Source organism: Theropithecus gelada, chromosome 8 (assembly GCF_003255815.1).
Source record: "Theropithecus gelada isolate Dixy chromosome 8, Tgel_1.0, whole genome shotgun sequence".
Classification (NCBI taxonomy): Eukaryota; Metazoa; Chordata; class Mammalia; order Primates; family Cercopithecidae; genus Theropithecus; species Theropithecus gelada.
Window position 1 is genome coordinate 125,978,174 of NC_037676.1, and position 14,020 is coordinate 125,992,193.

Below are 14,020 nucleotides of genomic sequence, written 5' to 3' on the forward strand. Positions count from 1 at the left end.
TGTCTCTGAAGTGGTGTAAGTTGTATGTGATACTCAGATGGGTCTGCATAGTGAGGACCAATAGAAATCCTCCATACTCTGATGCCACATGCAGCCCACATCTGGATAATCAGGAAAATGAAATTAATATTAAAAATAATAGTGCCGGGCGCAGGGGCTCACGCCTGTAATCCCAGCACTTTGGGAGGCCGAGGCGGGTGGATCACGAGGTCAGGAGATCGAGACCATCCTGGCTAACACAGTGAAACCCTGTCTCTACTAAAAATACAAAAAATTAGCCAGGCTTGGTGGCCCACACCTGTAGTCCCAGCTACTTGGGAGGCTGAGACAGAAGAATGGTGTGAACCTGGGAGGTAGAACTTGCAGTGAGCCGAGACTGTGCCACACTCCAGCCTAGGCGACAGAGCGAGACTCTGTCTCGGAAAATAATAATAATAATAATAATAATAATAATAGTGTTTTTTAGCTGTTCTTTCTGGGAAAGGTTTAAAAAAAAAGACAGACCAACCCAAATGCCCATCAATGATAGACTGGATAAAGAAAATGTGGCACATATACACCATGAAATACTATGCAGCCATAAAAAAGAATGAGTTCATGTCCTTTGCAGGGACATAGATGAAGCTGGAAGCCATCATTCTCAGAAAACTAACACATGAACAGAAAATCAAACACTGCATGTTCTCACTCATAAGTGGGAGTTGAACAATGAGAACACATGGACACCAGGAGGGGAACATCATACACCAGGGCCTGTCAGGGGGTCGGGGTCTAGGGGAGGGAGAGCATTAGGAGAAATACCTAATATAGATGACGGGTTGATGGGTGCAGCAAACCACTATGGCACATGTATACTAACATAACAAACCTAAACGTTCTGCACATGTATCCCAGAACTTAAAGTATAATAATAATTAAAAAAACTAATAAAAGTCTATGAAATTTTAAAGTTAAAAAAAAAAAAAAAGGCGAGAAACCAGATTGCAAAACAGTCCTGAGATGGCCCAGCAACAACCTGGAGGTCGGGGAAGGCCATGAAAACAACACTGGATTTCCCCCGAGTCCTTTGAGTCCGGTCTCAGGTTGATCCGGGGGGTGTTTCTACTACCCAGTCACTGAGCAATGACCTCACTTTACATTTCACAATATGTGTATCATATAAGCAGTGCTGCTGAATGATTTCCTGTAAATACTTACAATGGTTTGAGGCACCAGGGCCAGTCCCCAGTGGTTCTGGGAAAGGCTTTTTTAAAAATGAGAAAAGAAGGAGCCACACACTGGACACTGTAATTTCACAGCAGAGGTCAAAGCCGGGGCAATAATCAGCCTCAGGAAGTGCCTCCGGGCCTCCTTGGTTTTGCTTTTCCCAGAAATTTTCTGGGAAGATACCGAGTCACATTTCAGCAGGAAGGGGGCTCCAGACAGGGTGGGAAGGCCCCGGGCCCGTGTGGCAGAACAGTGATCAGGGCTGTGGTGGAGGCTCAGCTTTCCCTTGGGCTCCAGTGCCAGCCCAGCCTGCCTCGCTGGGCCCAGGAGGCTGCAGCCCCCACTCTGGTGCTGGAGGGTCACCCTCTTCTGCTAGCTCTGCTGGGCCGCACGGTCCCTCATTTCTCCTTTGGAAATGGGAGTGCAGGGAAGACAGACGAAGTAATGAATGGGCACAGTCCTGCCTGCCTGAGCAAGTCACTGCTTCCCACTTGTCCACTGTCTCAGTGTCCAGAGGGGAGGCTGCTGATTCAATGACCACAAACTTGGTGGCTTAAAACAACAGCAGCCTATTCCCGCACAGCTCTGGAGGGGGGAGGTCTGAAATTCTGGCATCGGCAGGCCCACAGTCCCTCCAGCAGCCCTGGGGCAGAGTCTGATTTTGCCCCTCCTGGCTTCTGCCAGGAACCCTTAGCATTCTCGGGTTTGTGGCCGTATCTCTCTAGTCTCTGTCTCCATCTGCCCATGGCCTTCTCTGTGTGTCTCCTCCTCTGTCTCTCCTAAGGACACTTGTCATTAGATTTAGAGCTCACCCAGGTAATTCAGGATAATCTCATCTCAGGATCCTTAACTTAATTCTATCTGCAAAGACCCTTTTTCCAAACAGTCATGTTTACAGGTTCTGGGGGCATATATTTTTGGGGAGCCCCCATTCAACCCAGTTCACCCTCGGTGATGGAGAACAAGGACGTGACTACTCAACGCTCATACTGATCTTACTGGCTTTGTGCAGATTTTGGATCCCAGCATATTGTTCCAAAGGAGGCTATCCACATACAATGAGGGCCAATGAGGTGCTGGGCTCTGCAATGCCTCCTTTATCCGTCTCCATGTGAGGAGACATTGTTAGCCTCATTTTGTAGATGAGAACACAGGTTGCACATTCACTCTCCCTCCCTTCCTCTCTTCCTCTCTCTTCTTTCTTCTTTCTCTCTCTTCCTCCTTCTCTTCTTTCTCTCCTTCACTCTCTCCCTCCCTCTCTCTTCTCTCTCTCTCCTCTCTCCCTATCTTCTTTCTTTTTCTCCCTCCTTCTTTCTCTTCCTCCCCCCATTCTCTAGCTCTGATTTATTCAAGAATTCTTAACCTATTTATGCCTGAGGTTGCAGTTTTTTGAATTTTTGCAATCAGACCTCGGCAATGACCTTGAGCAGTAGGATATAAATAACTCCCATATGCTTAGTGTTCCAATAATGGAACACTAGACATAATATGTAGGGTTTTAATAAGTAGCCATCCCTTGTACTACTTTCCTACCAGATCTTCCCAATCCCAACTCCTGCAGACTTCTCAACATTTCTCGGGCAAGGCAACTATTCTATGGCTAGATAAGTTTCATATATGTATGTGTGTGTGTATATACATATATATGTGTGTGTGTGTGTGTGTGTGTGTATATTTGAGATTGTGTCTCACCTTGTCACCCAGGCTAGAGTACAGTGGTGCCATCTCAGCTCATTGCAATCTCCCCCTCCCAGGTTCAAGCGATTCTCCTGCTTCAGCCTCCCAAGTAGCTGGGACTACAGGTGTGCACCACCATACCTTGCCAATTTTTATACTTTTAGTAGAGACAGGGTTTCACCATGTTGGCCAGGCTGGTCTCAAACTCCTGATCTCAGGTGATCCGCCTACCTTGGCCTCCCAAAGTACTGAGATTACAGGTGTGTAATTACAGGTGTGAGCCACTGCGCCCAGCCAAGTTTCTTATATTAAAGCAAAATATGTCTCCTTGGAACTTCTACCATAGATCCAAGTTTTATTCCTCTGGAGCCATACAATAAATTTGTGCCCATATTTATTCTACCATGACACCCATTCTAGGAAAGTAAATCTCTACTAATCTACTTCTATGTAAAAAATCTATCACTTGTTTTTGTAAAACATTATGCCAAGTAAAAGAAGCCACATAATGTATGATTCTATTTATGTGAAATGTCTAGAATAGGCAAATCAGTGGAGACAGGAAACCGATTAGTGATTGCCCGGAGCTGAAGAGAGGGAGGGGCTGCTAATAGGTGTGAGGTTTCTTTCTCAGGGGTGAAATGTTCTGGAATTAGTGGGGATGGTCACAAAATCCTGTGAATATACTAAAACTCTGAATTGCATGCTGCAAAAGGGTGCATTTTATGGTATTCAAATTATATCTCAATAAGCAAAAAATTAATTTAATAAAACATTCTGTGGACTGAGATGGTTCCTACCTGTTGTTAATGACACTGAGCAATGTCTTCTCAGTCTGTCCCCACCCCCTCCAGGACTGCAGCCATGTAGCTGAGGTGCCCTAGCTAAGATGTCTCTAAATTGGTGACATTTGGAGTGAGTGACAAGAACAGGTTCAATCTCCGTGTTCCCCACTTAATGGCTTGGTGACTTTGTCTGTCTTACTTAAAATGTCAGGTCCTCAGTTTCCTCAGCTGGAGAATGGATTTTTGTAAGAATTTGATGAGATTTTGTATATAAAGTGATTAGCCCAATGCCTGAAAGTTTAACAGTTTCTCAATAAATGTAAAAAAGAAAATCTGGGAAATTAATTCACTTTACCCCTTGACCCCTCTGTCCCCTTCAATGATTTCACTTGCTTGTTGTTCTGGAACTCCTGATCAGCAAACCTGGGGTCAATCAATTTCTCCAGTCCTACCTTCAAGGATACAGGGAAAAATCACACAACCGTGTGGGCTGGAGCCATGAGAAACCATGATCTCCCTACTCAGTGGGGCCCTCAGTGCATATCAGCAGTCTTCTCTTGGTTGTCTCCCCCTTCTCTACTACTCAAGGGCTATTCCAAGCCACCACTCAAGTGCCATATTCCATTGTCAAACCCTTCTCTTCAGCAGACAAACTCACCTCCCCCTCACTGAGCAATGTCAGGTTACCAGGCATGGGTGCCTTCAATTTCTGCCCTGACAACACCTATGAAGGCATCTACTCCAGCTGTCAGTCTCAGCGCCTTCCCTTCTTGTCCTGTTTAAGGGAAATCCTTCCATCTGTGCTTTGGATCTCACCCTCTTCCAGGCTTCTGGGACTAGACCTTGTGTCATGAGTGGCTTTCTTGGATCTCAGGGCCTCTCTTCATGGCCCTAGACCTAGATGCTCTCCCCCTCATCCCACTCAGGTCCCTGGTCTACCTTAGTTTTGACTTCTTGTGGAGTCCCCAACTCTGACCCTTAGGATGTAAACAGCTTCTCCATTTTCAACCCTTGATGGTTGATCTTGGCCAGTTACTTGATCTAGTTCTTTTTTCTTTTTCTTTTTCTTTTTTTTTTTTTTTTGAGGTGGAGTCTCTCTCTGTCTCCCAGGCTGGAGTGCAGTGGCGCAATCTCGGCTCACTGCAACCTCCGACTCCCTGGTTCAAGTGATTCTCCTGCCTCAGCCTCCCGAGTAGCTGGGGATTACCGGCACCTGCCACCACCCCCAGCTAATTTTTGTATTTTTAGTAGAGATGGGGTTTCACCATGTTGGTCAGGATGGTCTTGATCTCCTGACCTCATGATCTGCCCACCTCGGCCTCCCAAAGTACTGGGATTACAGGTGTGAGCCACCGCACCCAACCGATCTACTTTTACTTGTTGCTTCCAGGTCCCTTATCCAGCTCTCATCAGACTCAATTCCCCACCATCTCCTAGGGAAAGGATCAGAGGGGTTTAGATCATACCAGGTGATATGGTTTGGCTGTGTCCTCACCCAAATCTCATCTTGAATCATAGCTCCTATAATTCCCACATGTTGTGAGAGGGACCTGGTGGGAGACAATTGAATCATGGGGGCGGTTTCCCTCATGCTGTTCTCACAGTAGTAAGTCTCACGAGATCAGATGGTTTTATAAGGGGAAACTCTTTCCACTTGGGTCTAATCCTCTCTTTCCTGCTGCCATGTAAGAAGTCCCTCGCTCTTCCTTCGTTTTCTGCCATGCTTGTGAGGCCTTCTCAGCCATGTGGAACTGGGAGTCCGTTAAACTCTTTTTCTTTATAAATTACCCCATCTCAGGTAAGTCTTTATTAGCAGCATGAGAACAGACTAATACACCACGATTGCATGAACTGCGCTTCTCATGAAGTTTCTCTCACCTCAAGGTCAAATTAAATGTCACAATATCCAACTCCTAGCTGTTATATAGAATCCTGAAAAGTCATAGGATCCTACTATAATTTTGCGAACTTTAATAAAGAGGTCAGTGGAAGTGATTGACTTGCGTTAGCTTGGAATACACAAGATAGTGAGATGTCAGCTTCCTAACATCATGGGAAAGTTGGACATGAGACCAAGTTTAATCAACTTCAGAAGTAAATTAGCAACAAAATGTCTCTCATACCCATTCCTTTGCAGGCTTTGTTCAGCTTTTTGGCATCTCGATCCACATCAAAACCCTGAGGACTGCTCGCTTTAGCCTGGAGAGAATAATTGAAAAGGTGAGATGACAATATAGACATTCCTTAATGATCTCTGGCTAAAATCAGTAGCAAACTGGAGGACCAAACAGTCATCCTAACCAGGGACCAGCTGTCACTTCACACACTGGTACATGCGGACATCGGCTGGGGAGACTCTGGCCCCAGAGAGGTGGCTGGCACTCCTTGGGGCCAGCTGGCCTTGGATGACCAGGAGAATGGGTCCCTCTGTCCTCAAGGACAATCATCCTGGCCAGCTCTGCAATGAGCGATTTTCATATCAACCCCACCTTTGTGTGTCTGCCTCTGAAACAAAGAATAATACTCTGGGCCAGTGTACTGGAGTGCTGGTTCTCCCCCTTTGCCAGGAGACACAGTTATGTCTGAGGAATAGGTCAGAAGCTGAGGGTTCTAGGACCTTATTACAGGTTCATTTGGTGACTTGGATCTTTGCCATCCATACAATGAGAGACACGTATTTGGTTTGTTGGAGACACTTATAGGAACCAGTAAAAGCACAGTTCTGGTTTTAGTGCTCCTTGGAAAGGTAAAGTCCTGTTTATATATTGTACTGAGCTGTTTCCCATACTTCAGTCATTGGCACAACACATGCAGTATTGCATCCACAGTTACCTATGTCTAAATAATAAGCAAATTACTATTTGCTTATAATTATTATTTGCTTATTTTCCTTTCAATTGACATTTGTTTTTACTAAAGTTATCTTAAAAAGGAAATCTATGTTAGCACAAAAATGGAAACCCAGTATTGCTTGCATAAATGGAAGGTAACCACAAATATAAACACATAACTATTAAAAACTGCAATTAACCTGTGAGGTTCATTGTAGTTATGCAGCTGGTAGCTAGGAACACATTGAGCTTCCTGTCTTTGCCTTTTCTCACGGAGCTTCTCCTAAGTGATATGTGTCCATATATTTTCTTTTTTTTTCTTTCTTTTTTTTTTGAGACAGAGTCTCACTGTGTCGCCCAGCCTGGAGTAAAGTGGTGCGATCTCAGCTCACTGCAACCTCCACCTCCTGGGTTCAAGTGATTCTCATGCCTTAGCCTCCCCAGTAGCTGGGATTATAGGTGCACACCACCACACCTGGCTAATTTTTGGTATTTTTAGTAGAGACGGGGTTTTGCCATGTATCCTAGGCTGGTCTCGAACTCCTGAGCTCAGGCAATCTGCCTGCCTTGGCCTCCCAAAGTGCTGGGATTACAGGCGTGAGCCACCACAGCTGGCATGTCCATATATTTTCCATCCTTCAGTGAAGGCTGGTTTAAGTGCTACTGGCAGTACCACCACGGTTCAGTTCTCCCCGCTTTCATTTCCTTTGGCACCCAGTGGAAGTGAACAGTAAACCACACGCAGCTCACTGGGTATGTTGCCTTTCTCTGCATGGCATCCTTATTTTCCTTATTTCCCCTTCCCCCATTGTGTGGCCTCATTGGGGCTGTTGGTCATGAGGCTCGAGCCCCTTTGTCCTGCCCTTGGTCACCAATGTGGGCACATGCTTTGTGACTCTGGCAATCAGGATTGGTTCAGGAGTGAAGATGTAATCCAAGCAGGATTAGAGTCAATTGGAGTCTTTCCCTTGGTTGATACATAGATACTGAGAGAGATACACGTCTGCCTCCTACTGGATCTGCTAGAGTGAAAGCGCGTGAGTCTAGGGCTCTTAGTGGCCATTTTGTCCACTACATAAAGGAAGAGAGAGAAAGAAACACATTGTACAAATCCTCAGACACAGCAGCGCCTGTGTCCTTGGGTTTCTGTTTCATTAACTAGCAAACTTCCTTGGTCTAAGTTAATATGAGTTGGGTTTCCATCCTTGTGACCCAGTGTCCTGGCTAATAATCTGTGGACTGAAGGCGAGCTGGCTTGAGGCTTTGGTTAATGGAGCATAACAGATTCCTAGAGCTGAAAGGATCTTCGGGGCCACGTATCACCTCCCTGCCTTTTGGAACATGAGGGCATGCCCCATCTTGCAGCATCTGTTCCTGAAACAAGCCAGGAAGGGGACTGATACTGTTGTACACCTGCTGTGTGCCAGGCAGTTTATAAACCTTTCTTTATTATGCATAGGGAAGAGTGGGCATTACTGCTCTGCCTTCCAGGTAAGGAAACCTGGGTTCAGGCAGGTTAGATCATTTGTTTAAGGTCTGGCAGGATGCAGGACTGAACCCAGCTCAATTTGCCTCCTAAAGCCTGTGCTCTGTGCAGCGCACAATACTGCCTCACATTCTATGACTAGAGCTTCCATGATCCGACAGAGGGGTCGGATGACGCTGGAGTTGCAGAATGATACCTCCTGTTTTCCTTATTCAAATATTTTGTGAGATATAAGAAAGCTATTTGGTGCTTTTGAAGGCTTGTTGGCAGGACCAGTTCCATAATTTGCTGGGCTTAGTACAAAATGAAAGTGCAGGGTTCCTTGCTCAAAAATTACCAAGAATTTCAATATGGTAACATCAGAGTATTAAGCCAAGCACAGGGCCCTTCTGAGCATGGGGCCCTATGCAGTTGCAGAGGCCGTACACTTATAAGGGCCACCCTACTTTTGATCAAGTTCTGAAGGAGCTGGTCCTCTGAGTGTGGAAGAAGTAACTTCAAAATAGTAATGGCTTCTTTGCTTTTCATCCAAAGTATTATGGAGTGCCCAGGAAGTGAGGTAGAATTGAATCAGGGCAACAGAAATCTCTTATCACTCGGCTAATTCATAAGCTGTTCTCTATGTCCTGTTAGCCTCATCAGTGCAGAGAATTTTGTGGGACAAAGGATCTGTCCCACTTCACAACTAATGCGCTGAAACAGAGATGCAGGGCTCTGCAAATGGCTGTGCATGTTATGCCCTGCCTGAGGCCCTGGTTGAGGGGCTGGGGCAGGACTGAGTTGGGGGCACGCTTGCCGAGCCTGATGCTGGCAGGACTGCTTCCCCTCAATGGTCACCTTTTTTCATTTGCACAAAGAACCTGTGAGGGCTTGCAGAGACCGTGTGGAGACTTGTCTAAGATCACCTGGCCAGGCAATGGTTGAGTGGCAGCCAAGGCTAGAACCAGATTTTCTGATTCTGGCAGATCTAAATGACATGCCTGCCCCTGATCCCCTTTCTGTTTTAGGGAGGCCGTTCCATGATACAAATATCATAGAGTTGTAGGAGCTGAGGGGTAAGACAAATGAATGTTCTCAACATGCCCAAGACCAAAAAACCCAAATAACTGATATCTGGGAGGTGCAGCAGGAGAGTGTTGAGTCATGTGTTATGACTGACGATAACACTGGGACTTAATTTTTCCTTTTTTCCTTTTTTTTAAAAAATTTTTTGAGACAGGGTCTCACTCTGTTGCCCAAGCTGGAGTGTAGTGTTGCAATTTCTGTTCCCTGCAGCTTCTGCCTCCCAGGTTCAGGTGATTCTCCTGCCTCAGCCACCCAAGCAGCTGGGATTACAGGCATGTGCCATCACACCTGGCTAATTTTTGTATTTTTGGTAGAGATGGGGTTTCACCATGTTGCCCAGGCTGGTCTCAAACTCCTGAGCTCAAGCGATCCACCCACCTCGGCCTCCCAATGTGCTAGGATTACCGGCATGAGCCACTGCAACCACCAGCCTTCTTTTTTTTTTCTTAACAAATAATGTGGGGTAGGACTCTCTGTCAGAGGTACCACCATCAGCAGGGCAGGTTGAGGTCCCAGTGCCCAGAATCCCTGCAGGAACCACTGTTAGCCATGTTGGTTATCTTTCTTAATCTGCTTGAGAAGATAATTCAGGCTTGTTCCTTGTAACAGCAGGATATTTGATGTCGAAGTGAAAGAATCATGTGATGTGATTTTAAAAGAAAGAGAGAGAAAAAGCAAACAGTCTGTTTGGCGTTGTCCCCTCATTGTGGTGGGGGCTGCCTCCACAATGGCTGTATTCATCAGCGAGGCTCAGTGCTGAAGGAACGGGTGTCCTATGGCTTGTTCCCAGGAGCCGGTACCGAGCTTCTTCTCGGGAATGTATATAGAATGGACATTCCACGTCCATTGTTCATTGTTAATGGGATAGACAGCTGATGATGGGGCCTCAGGCCTGTTTGCTTATCCGTATCCGGAGATTTAGTTTTTGAAACCCGAAGCAACTAAGCAGAACTTCTGCATACAGCGAGAATGCAAGTCAGATCCAGAATGGGCTGCAGGGGACTCCAGGATGGGGTCAGACCTACTTATGAGGCTTTAGGAGACCACATGGATATTCCACTTGTTTTCAACGATGAGACATTGTAGAGCCAGGGCAACATTCCTTATTTTGTTTTCTTTTAATTTGTTCCTATTTTGACAGTGCTTGCACTGACACTCAGGAGACAGATAAAAACAGCAAAAGATACTAAACGTCAATAAAAATGATTTTAGAGGTCTGGGCTTTGAGCCCACAGGAAGCCTGGTTTGAATGCAGAGCTGCCTCTTAGCAGCTGTGTGAACTTGGGCCATTAACCTCTAAGCCACCATCTCCTCATCTGTAAAATGGGAGCAGTCTCTGCGTTGCAAGGCTTGAGGCTTACGTGAAATAACTTTTCAAATGCCAGAAAACAGGGAGCTAGAGAAATGTTAGCCCATTCCCTGCCTCTTTGGGTCATTTCTTGGCTTTTTGCCTTGTGATATTTATAAGATTTCATAAAAGTGATATTCATGCAGATTTCAATTCTACATATTTAGATTTAACAGGTTTGGAAGGTATGTATGTGAAGATATATACACACACACGTACCATATGTAGATATATAGTTTTCTAATTCATATATGTTGATCTCAGATGGATAGATATCTCCCAAACTTGTCAAATATTTATCTTATAATGCCCCAGCAACATCATATTTATAATAGGTGGCCATTGAAAATATAATAATAGTAAAGTTGAAGAATGTGGCTTTATTGTCAAGTAAATTTGAGACCCAGCACAACTGCTTATTAGCTGTGTGACTTTGGGCATGTTACAGAACCTCTCTGTGCCATACTTTCTTCATGGTTGTAAGGGAGATGGCTGCGCTCTAGTCGGCAGTAGGCCAAGGCGACTTTCCGACGCTGCGTGTCTCCGCGGGTTTGGAGTGCAGACGCACAACTCGGCACGTTATGTAACCACGCCACGTGAGGCGCGTTAAGTAACCACTCACATGCGCTCGTGCTTGGCTCGGAGCCATTATTGTCTGTAAAAGGTACAATTACGCTGCTAACGCTGTACCTATGGCTTGGGGCTCACGCCCAGGCTCACACCCAGGCTCGCTTGCACCCCGTGAAAGAAGCCACGTTGAAACTCCCTGCGATTCCTCCAGTGTTTTTCCAGCTATATGCCACCCCACTGACTTTTTTCGGATCTCAGTTAGAACCTAACAATGGTAAATGGGGATAATAATAGTGCCTACCACGTAAGGTTCCTGGAAGAATTAAAGTTATTCGTGCCAAGCATCAAAAACAAGCCCGGCTGACAGCACGGTCTTAGTAAATGCAAACAATTGATATTTGTTGAAGACAAATCAGCAATAAACTTTCCAGAATATTTCAAACCCCTTTCCTGCCTGAGGAGTTTTCACCTTGTAAATGGCACTCTAAAGATCAATTTCTCATTGGTCACCTGCAGCTTGGATCTGAAGTTCCAGACATATATTTTACACCAGGCAGTCACGCTGTGGAGTCCAGGTGGCCTGGCATGATGTCCCAGCATCACACCTTGTTAGCTGTCTCATTTGACGAGTGTGATAATTCACACCTCATTGGGTGTGAGACTCTCCGTGGGATACCACTCTGGTGAGGTGCTGGCCATCATGCCTGGACCTCAGGTCCAAAATGGAAGCAAGTGCTGTCAGCTCTATGAAAGGCACTGCCTGGTGCGTGAGTAAGGCTGGTGCTGGGCGGACTTCCTCTGGTTTTTTCTTCCTTCTAGTAGGTCTACATGTCCTTCTCTGTGTATCTACATTCCTGTGTTCCCTCCTCTAAAACAAGGACGTGAATGATCCATTTTTCTCAAAGGAGGAAGCATAGAAAATAAACTGAGATGCTCTGATCCTAGGAAGCGGTGTCACCTTGGCAGAAAGAATGCAGAAAACACCCACGCGGAGAAATGACTCAGGGATGTTCCTGCTGCAACAGACCAGATTGCCCAGGAGGGAGGTCAGCTCTTCTGAATCAAGATTCTGGTACCCGCAGCCAGAAGAGCCAGAATGGAAAAACCGACGCCTCATCAAATGCCTTCTGTCCCAGTCCAATTCAAGGAAGTCTTAACTCTTATAATAGAAATGGAACATTCTAGGAACATCTTCCAGGTTGCAGCAAACGCTGGGGATGGAATGTGTGAAGGAGTTTGCTGAGGGATATGATTTGCAAATTGGTTGCTCTGTGTATTATATAGTAACCAGCATCTTCCAGAACACAGCCAGAAATACACTCATTTAAGTACATTCATACTTGTCAGTCCTTGTGTCCTGATTTTCTACTTCAATAGCTTCAAGGCTGGACAGTAGGAATAGATTGTCTCATGAGAGGCATGTGAATTAATTAAGAAGAAATATGTTGCAGGCAAATTAGACTCTGAATTATTTTTCTCTCTCTTTTTCTTCTTCCTTCTTCTCCTCTTCTTTCCTCCCTTATCTTCCTTGAACAAACAAGTATTAAAATCTATTGTATGCTAAGCACTACCCCAGTTGAGGTGGACTCTATGATCTATGAAGCATAGTCCCTGTTCCAGGGAAATAAACGTTTAAATGACACATGACAATTGCATTATGATACAGTAAGCACTTCTGCGTGCAAATAGCTGAGAGGAGAAAGGAATTTTTATGGAGGAGTTGACATTAGTGCTGGTTCTCAAAGGGCAGTAGGGCAAGCAATTAAATAAAGACAGAGGTGGAGGTGGAAGGAAGACGTGCCAGGGAGAGACGACAGCCTGATGCTTTGGGAGTCTGTGTACTTGTGTGCTTACTATGACCTATCAATGTGCTAACATGATTGCATCTAATCATGACATAATAGTCCACATAGTGTGGACTTGGGAGTCAGACCTACTCTGTTCAATTGCTGTTTTGCCCTTTGCTGGTTGTACCACCTTGGGTAAGCTGATTCACGTCTCTGAGCCTTAGTTGTCTCATCTTTAAAGTGGAGATGTGCCTGCCCATGGGGTGGTATGAGGTGTAGATGCATTCGTGTTTGGGATGTAGTAGCACAGTGCTGGATTACAGTAAGCACTCAGGTGGTAGCACGTAGGAGGTGGGATGGTGGGTGACATAGGATGTAAGGGTCATTTGTAAACTCTGAAAGTACTATCAAAATGCAATGGGAGTGGCATTTGGACTGTTTAATATTTCCAGTGCAGTTCCTCAGAAGCCTTGGCTGGCTGCACTCTGCTCAGTAAATATTTGACAATGGTTACTTGGTATCTGGGCTGTGAGCCAGGAGGGCCCCTGGGAAGAGCCAGGGAGCAGAGGGCAGAGGGCTCGCTGTACACTGATCTACAGAGAGCTGCTGTTTGAGCTGGCATGAAATGAGATTAAATACCAGGGCCAAGATTAGAATCAGGTAGTGGCCTGGGCTTGTTAAGCACGAGCAAAATGGAGGTAGGTGAAGGGGGTGCTGGAGAGAGCACACCTGACTCTCCTCAGTTTAAGCTGTTACCATTGCCACTGTTGGTTAATGCCACCTTGCACCAATATTGGTGATTCTGATTAAGCTTGCCTTTAATTTTTTTATTAGAATTTTTAAATTTTATTTTAATAAAATAAAAAATTTTATTAGAATTTTTAGATTCTGATTAAACTTGCCTATAGTTTTTTTTTTTCAAAATCCCTGAAAAATATTTTAAACATCTTTACTGAGGTATAATTGCTGTAAAAGATATTGTATATTTAATTATACAATTTGGTGAATTTGGACATAGGCATACACTCACAACACCATCACCACCATCAAGGTAATAAATATTTCATCAGCTATGAAAATTTCCTTCTGTCCCCTTGTGTGTGTGTGTTAAGAACATTTAACTTGACATCAACCCATTAAACAAATAATACTTTGTATCTAAAAACTTTTGTAGCAAGAGGGACTCACTATGTTGCCCTGTCAGTGTTATTTTTATTCCTTTCTCCCATCTTGACCTGATTCCTGTTGAGTGTTGAGTGAGTCCT

At 45.0% G+C, this 14,020-nt stretch overlaps 1 protein-coding gene across 2 annotated transcripts in view; it reads right to left on the minus strand.

The window, feature by feature from the left end:
- The window catches only part of ANXA13 (annexin A13), a 58,356-nt gene that overhangs the window by 27,235 nt on the left and 17,101 nt on the right, over positions 1-14,020 (minus strand). For both annotated transcript variants that reach the window (XM_025394559.1, XM_025394558.1), the window contains one exon: positions 5,792-5,867. In XM_025394559.1, the coding sequence (XP_025250344.1) occupies positions 5,792-5,867 (76 nt within the window). The remainder of the gene's footprint in view (positions 1-5,791; positions 5,868-14,020) is intronic.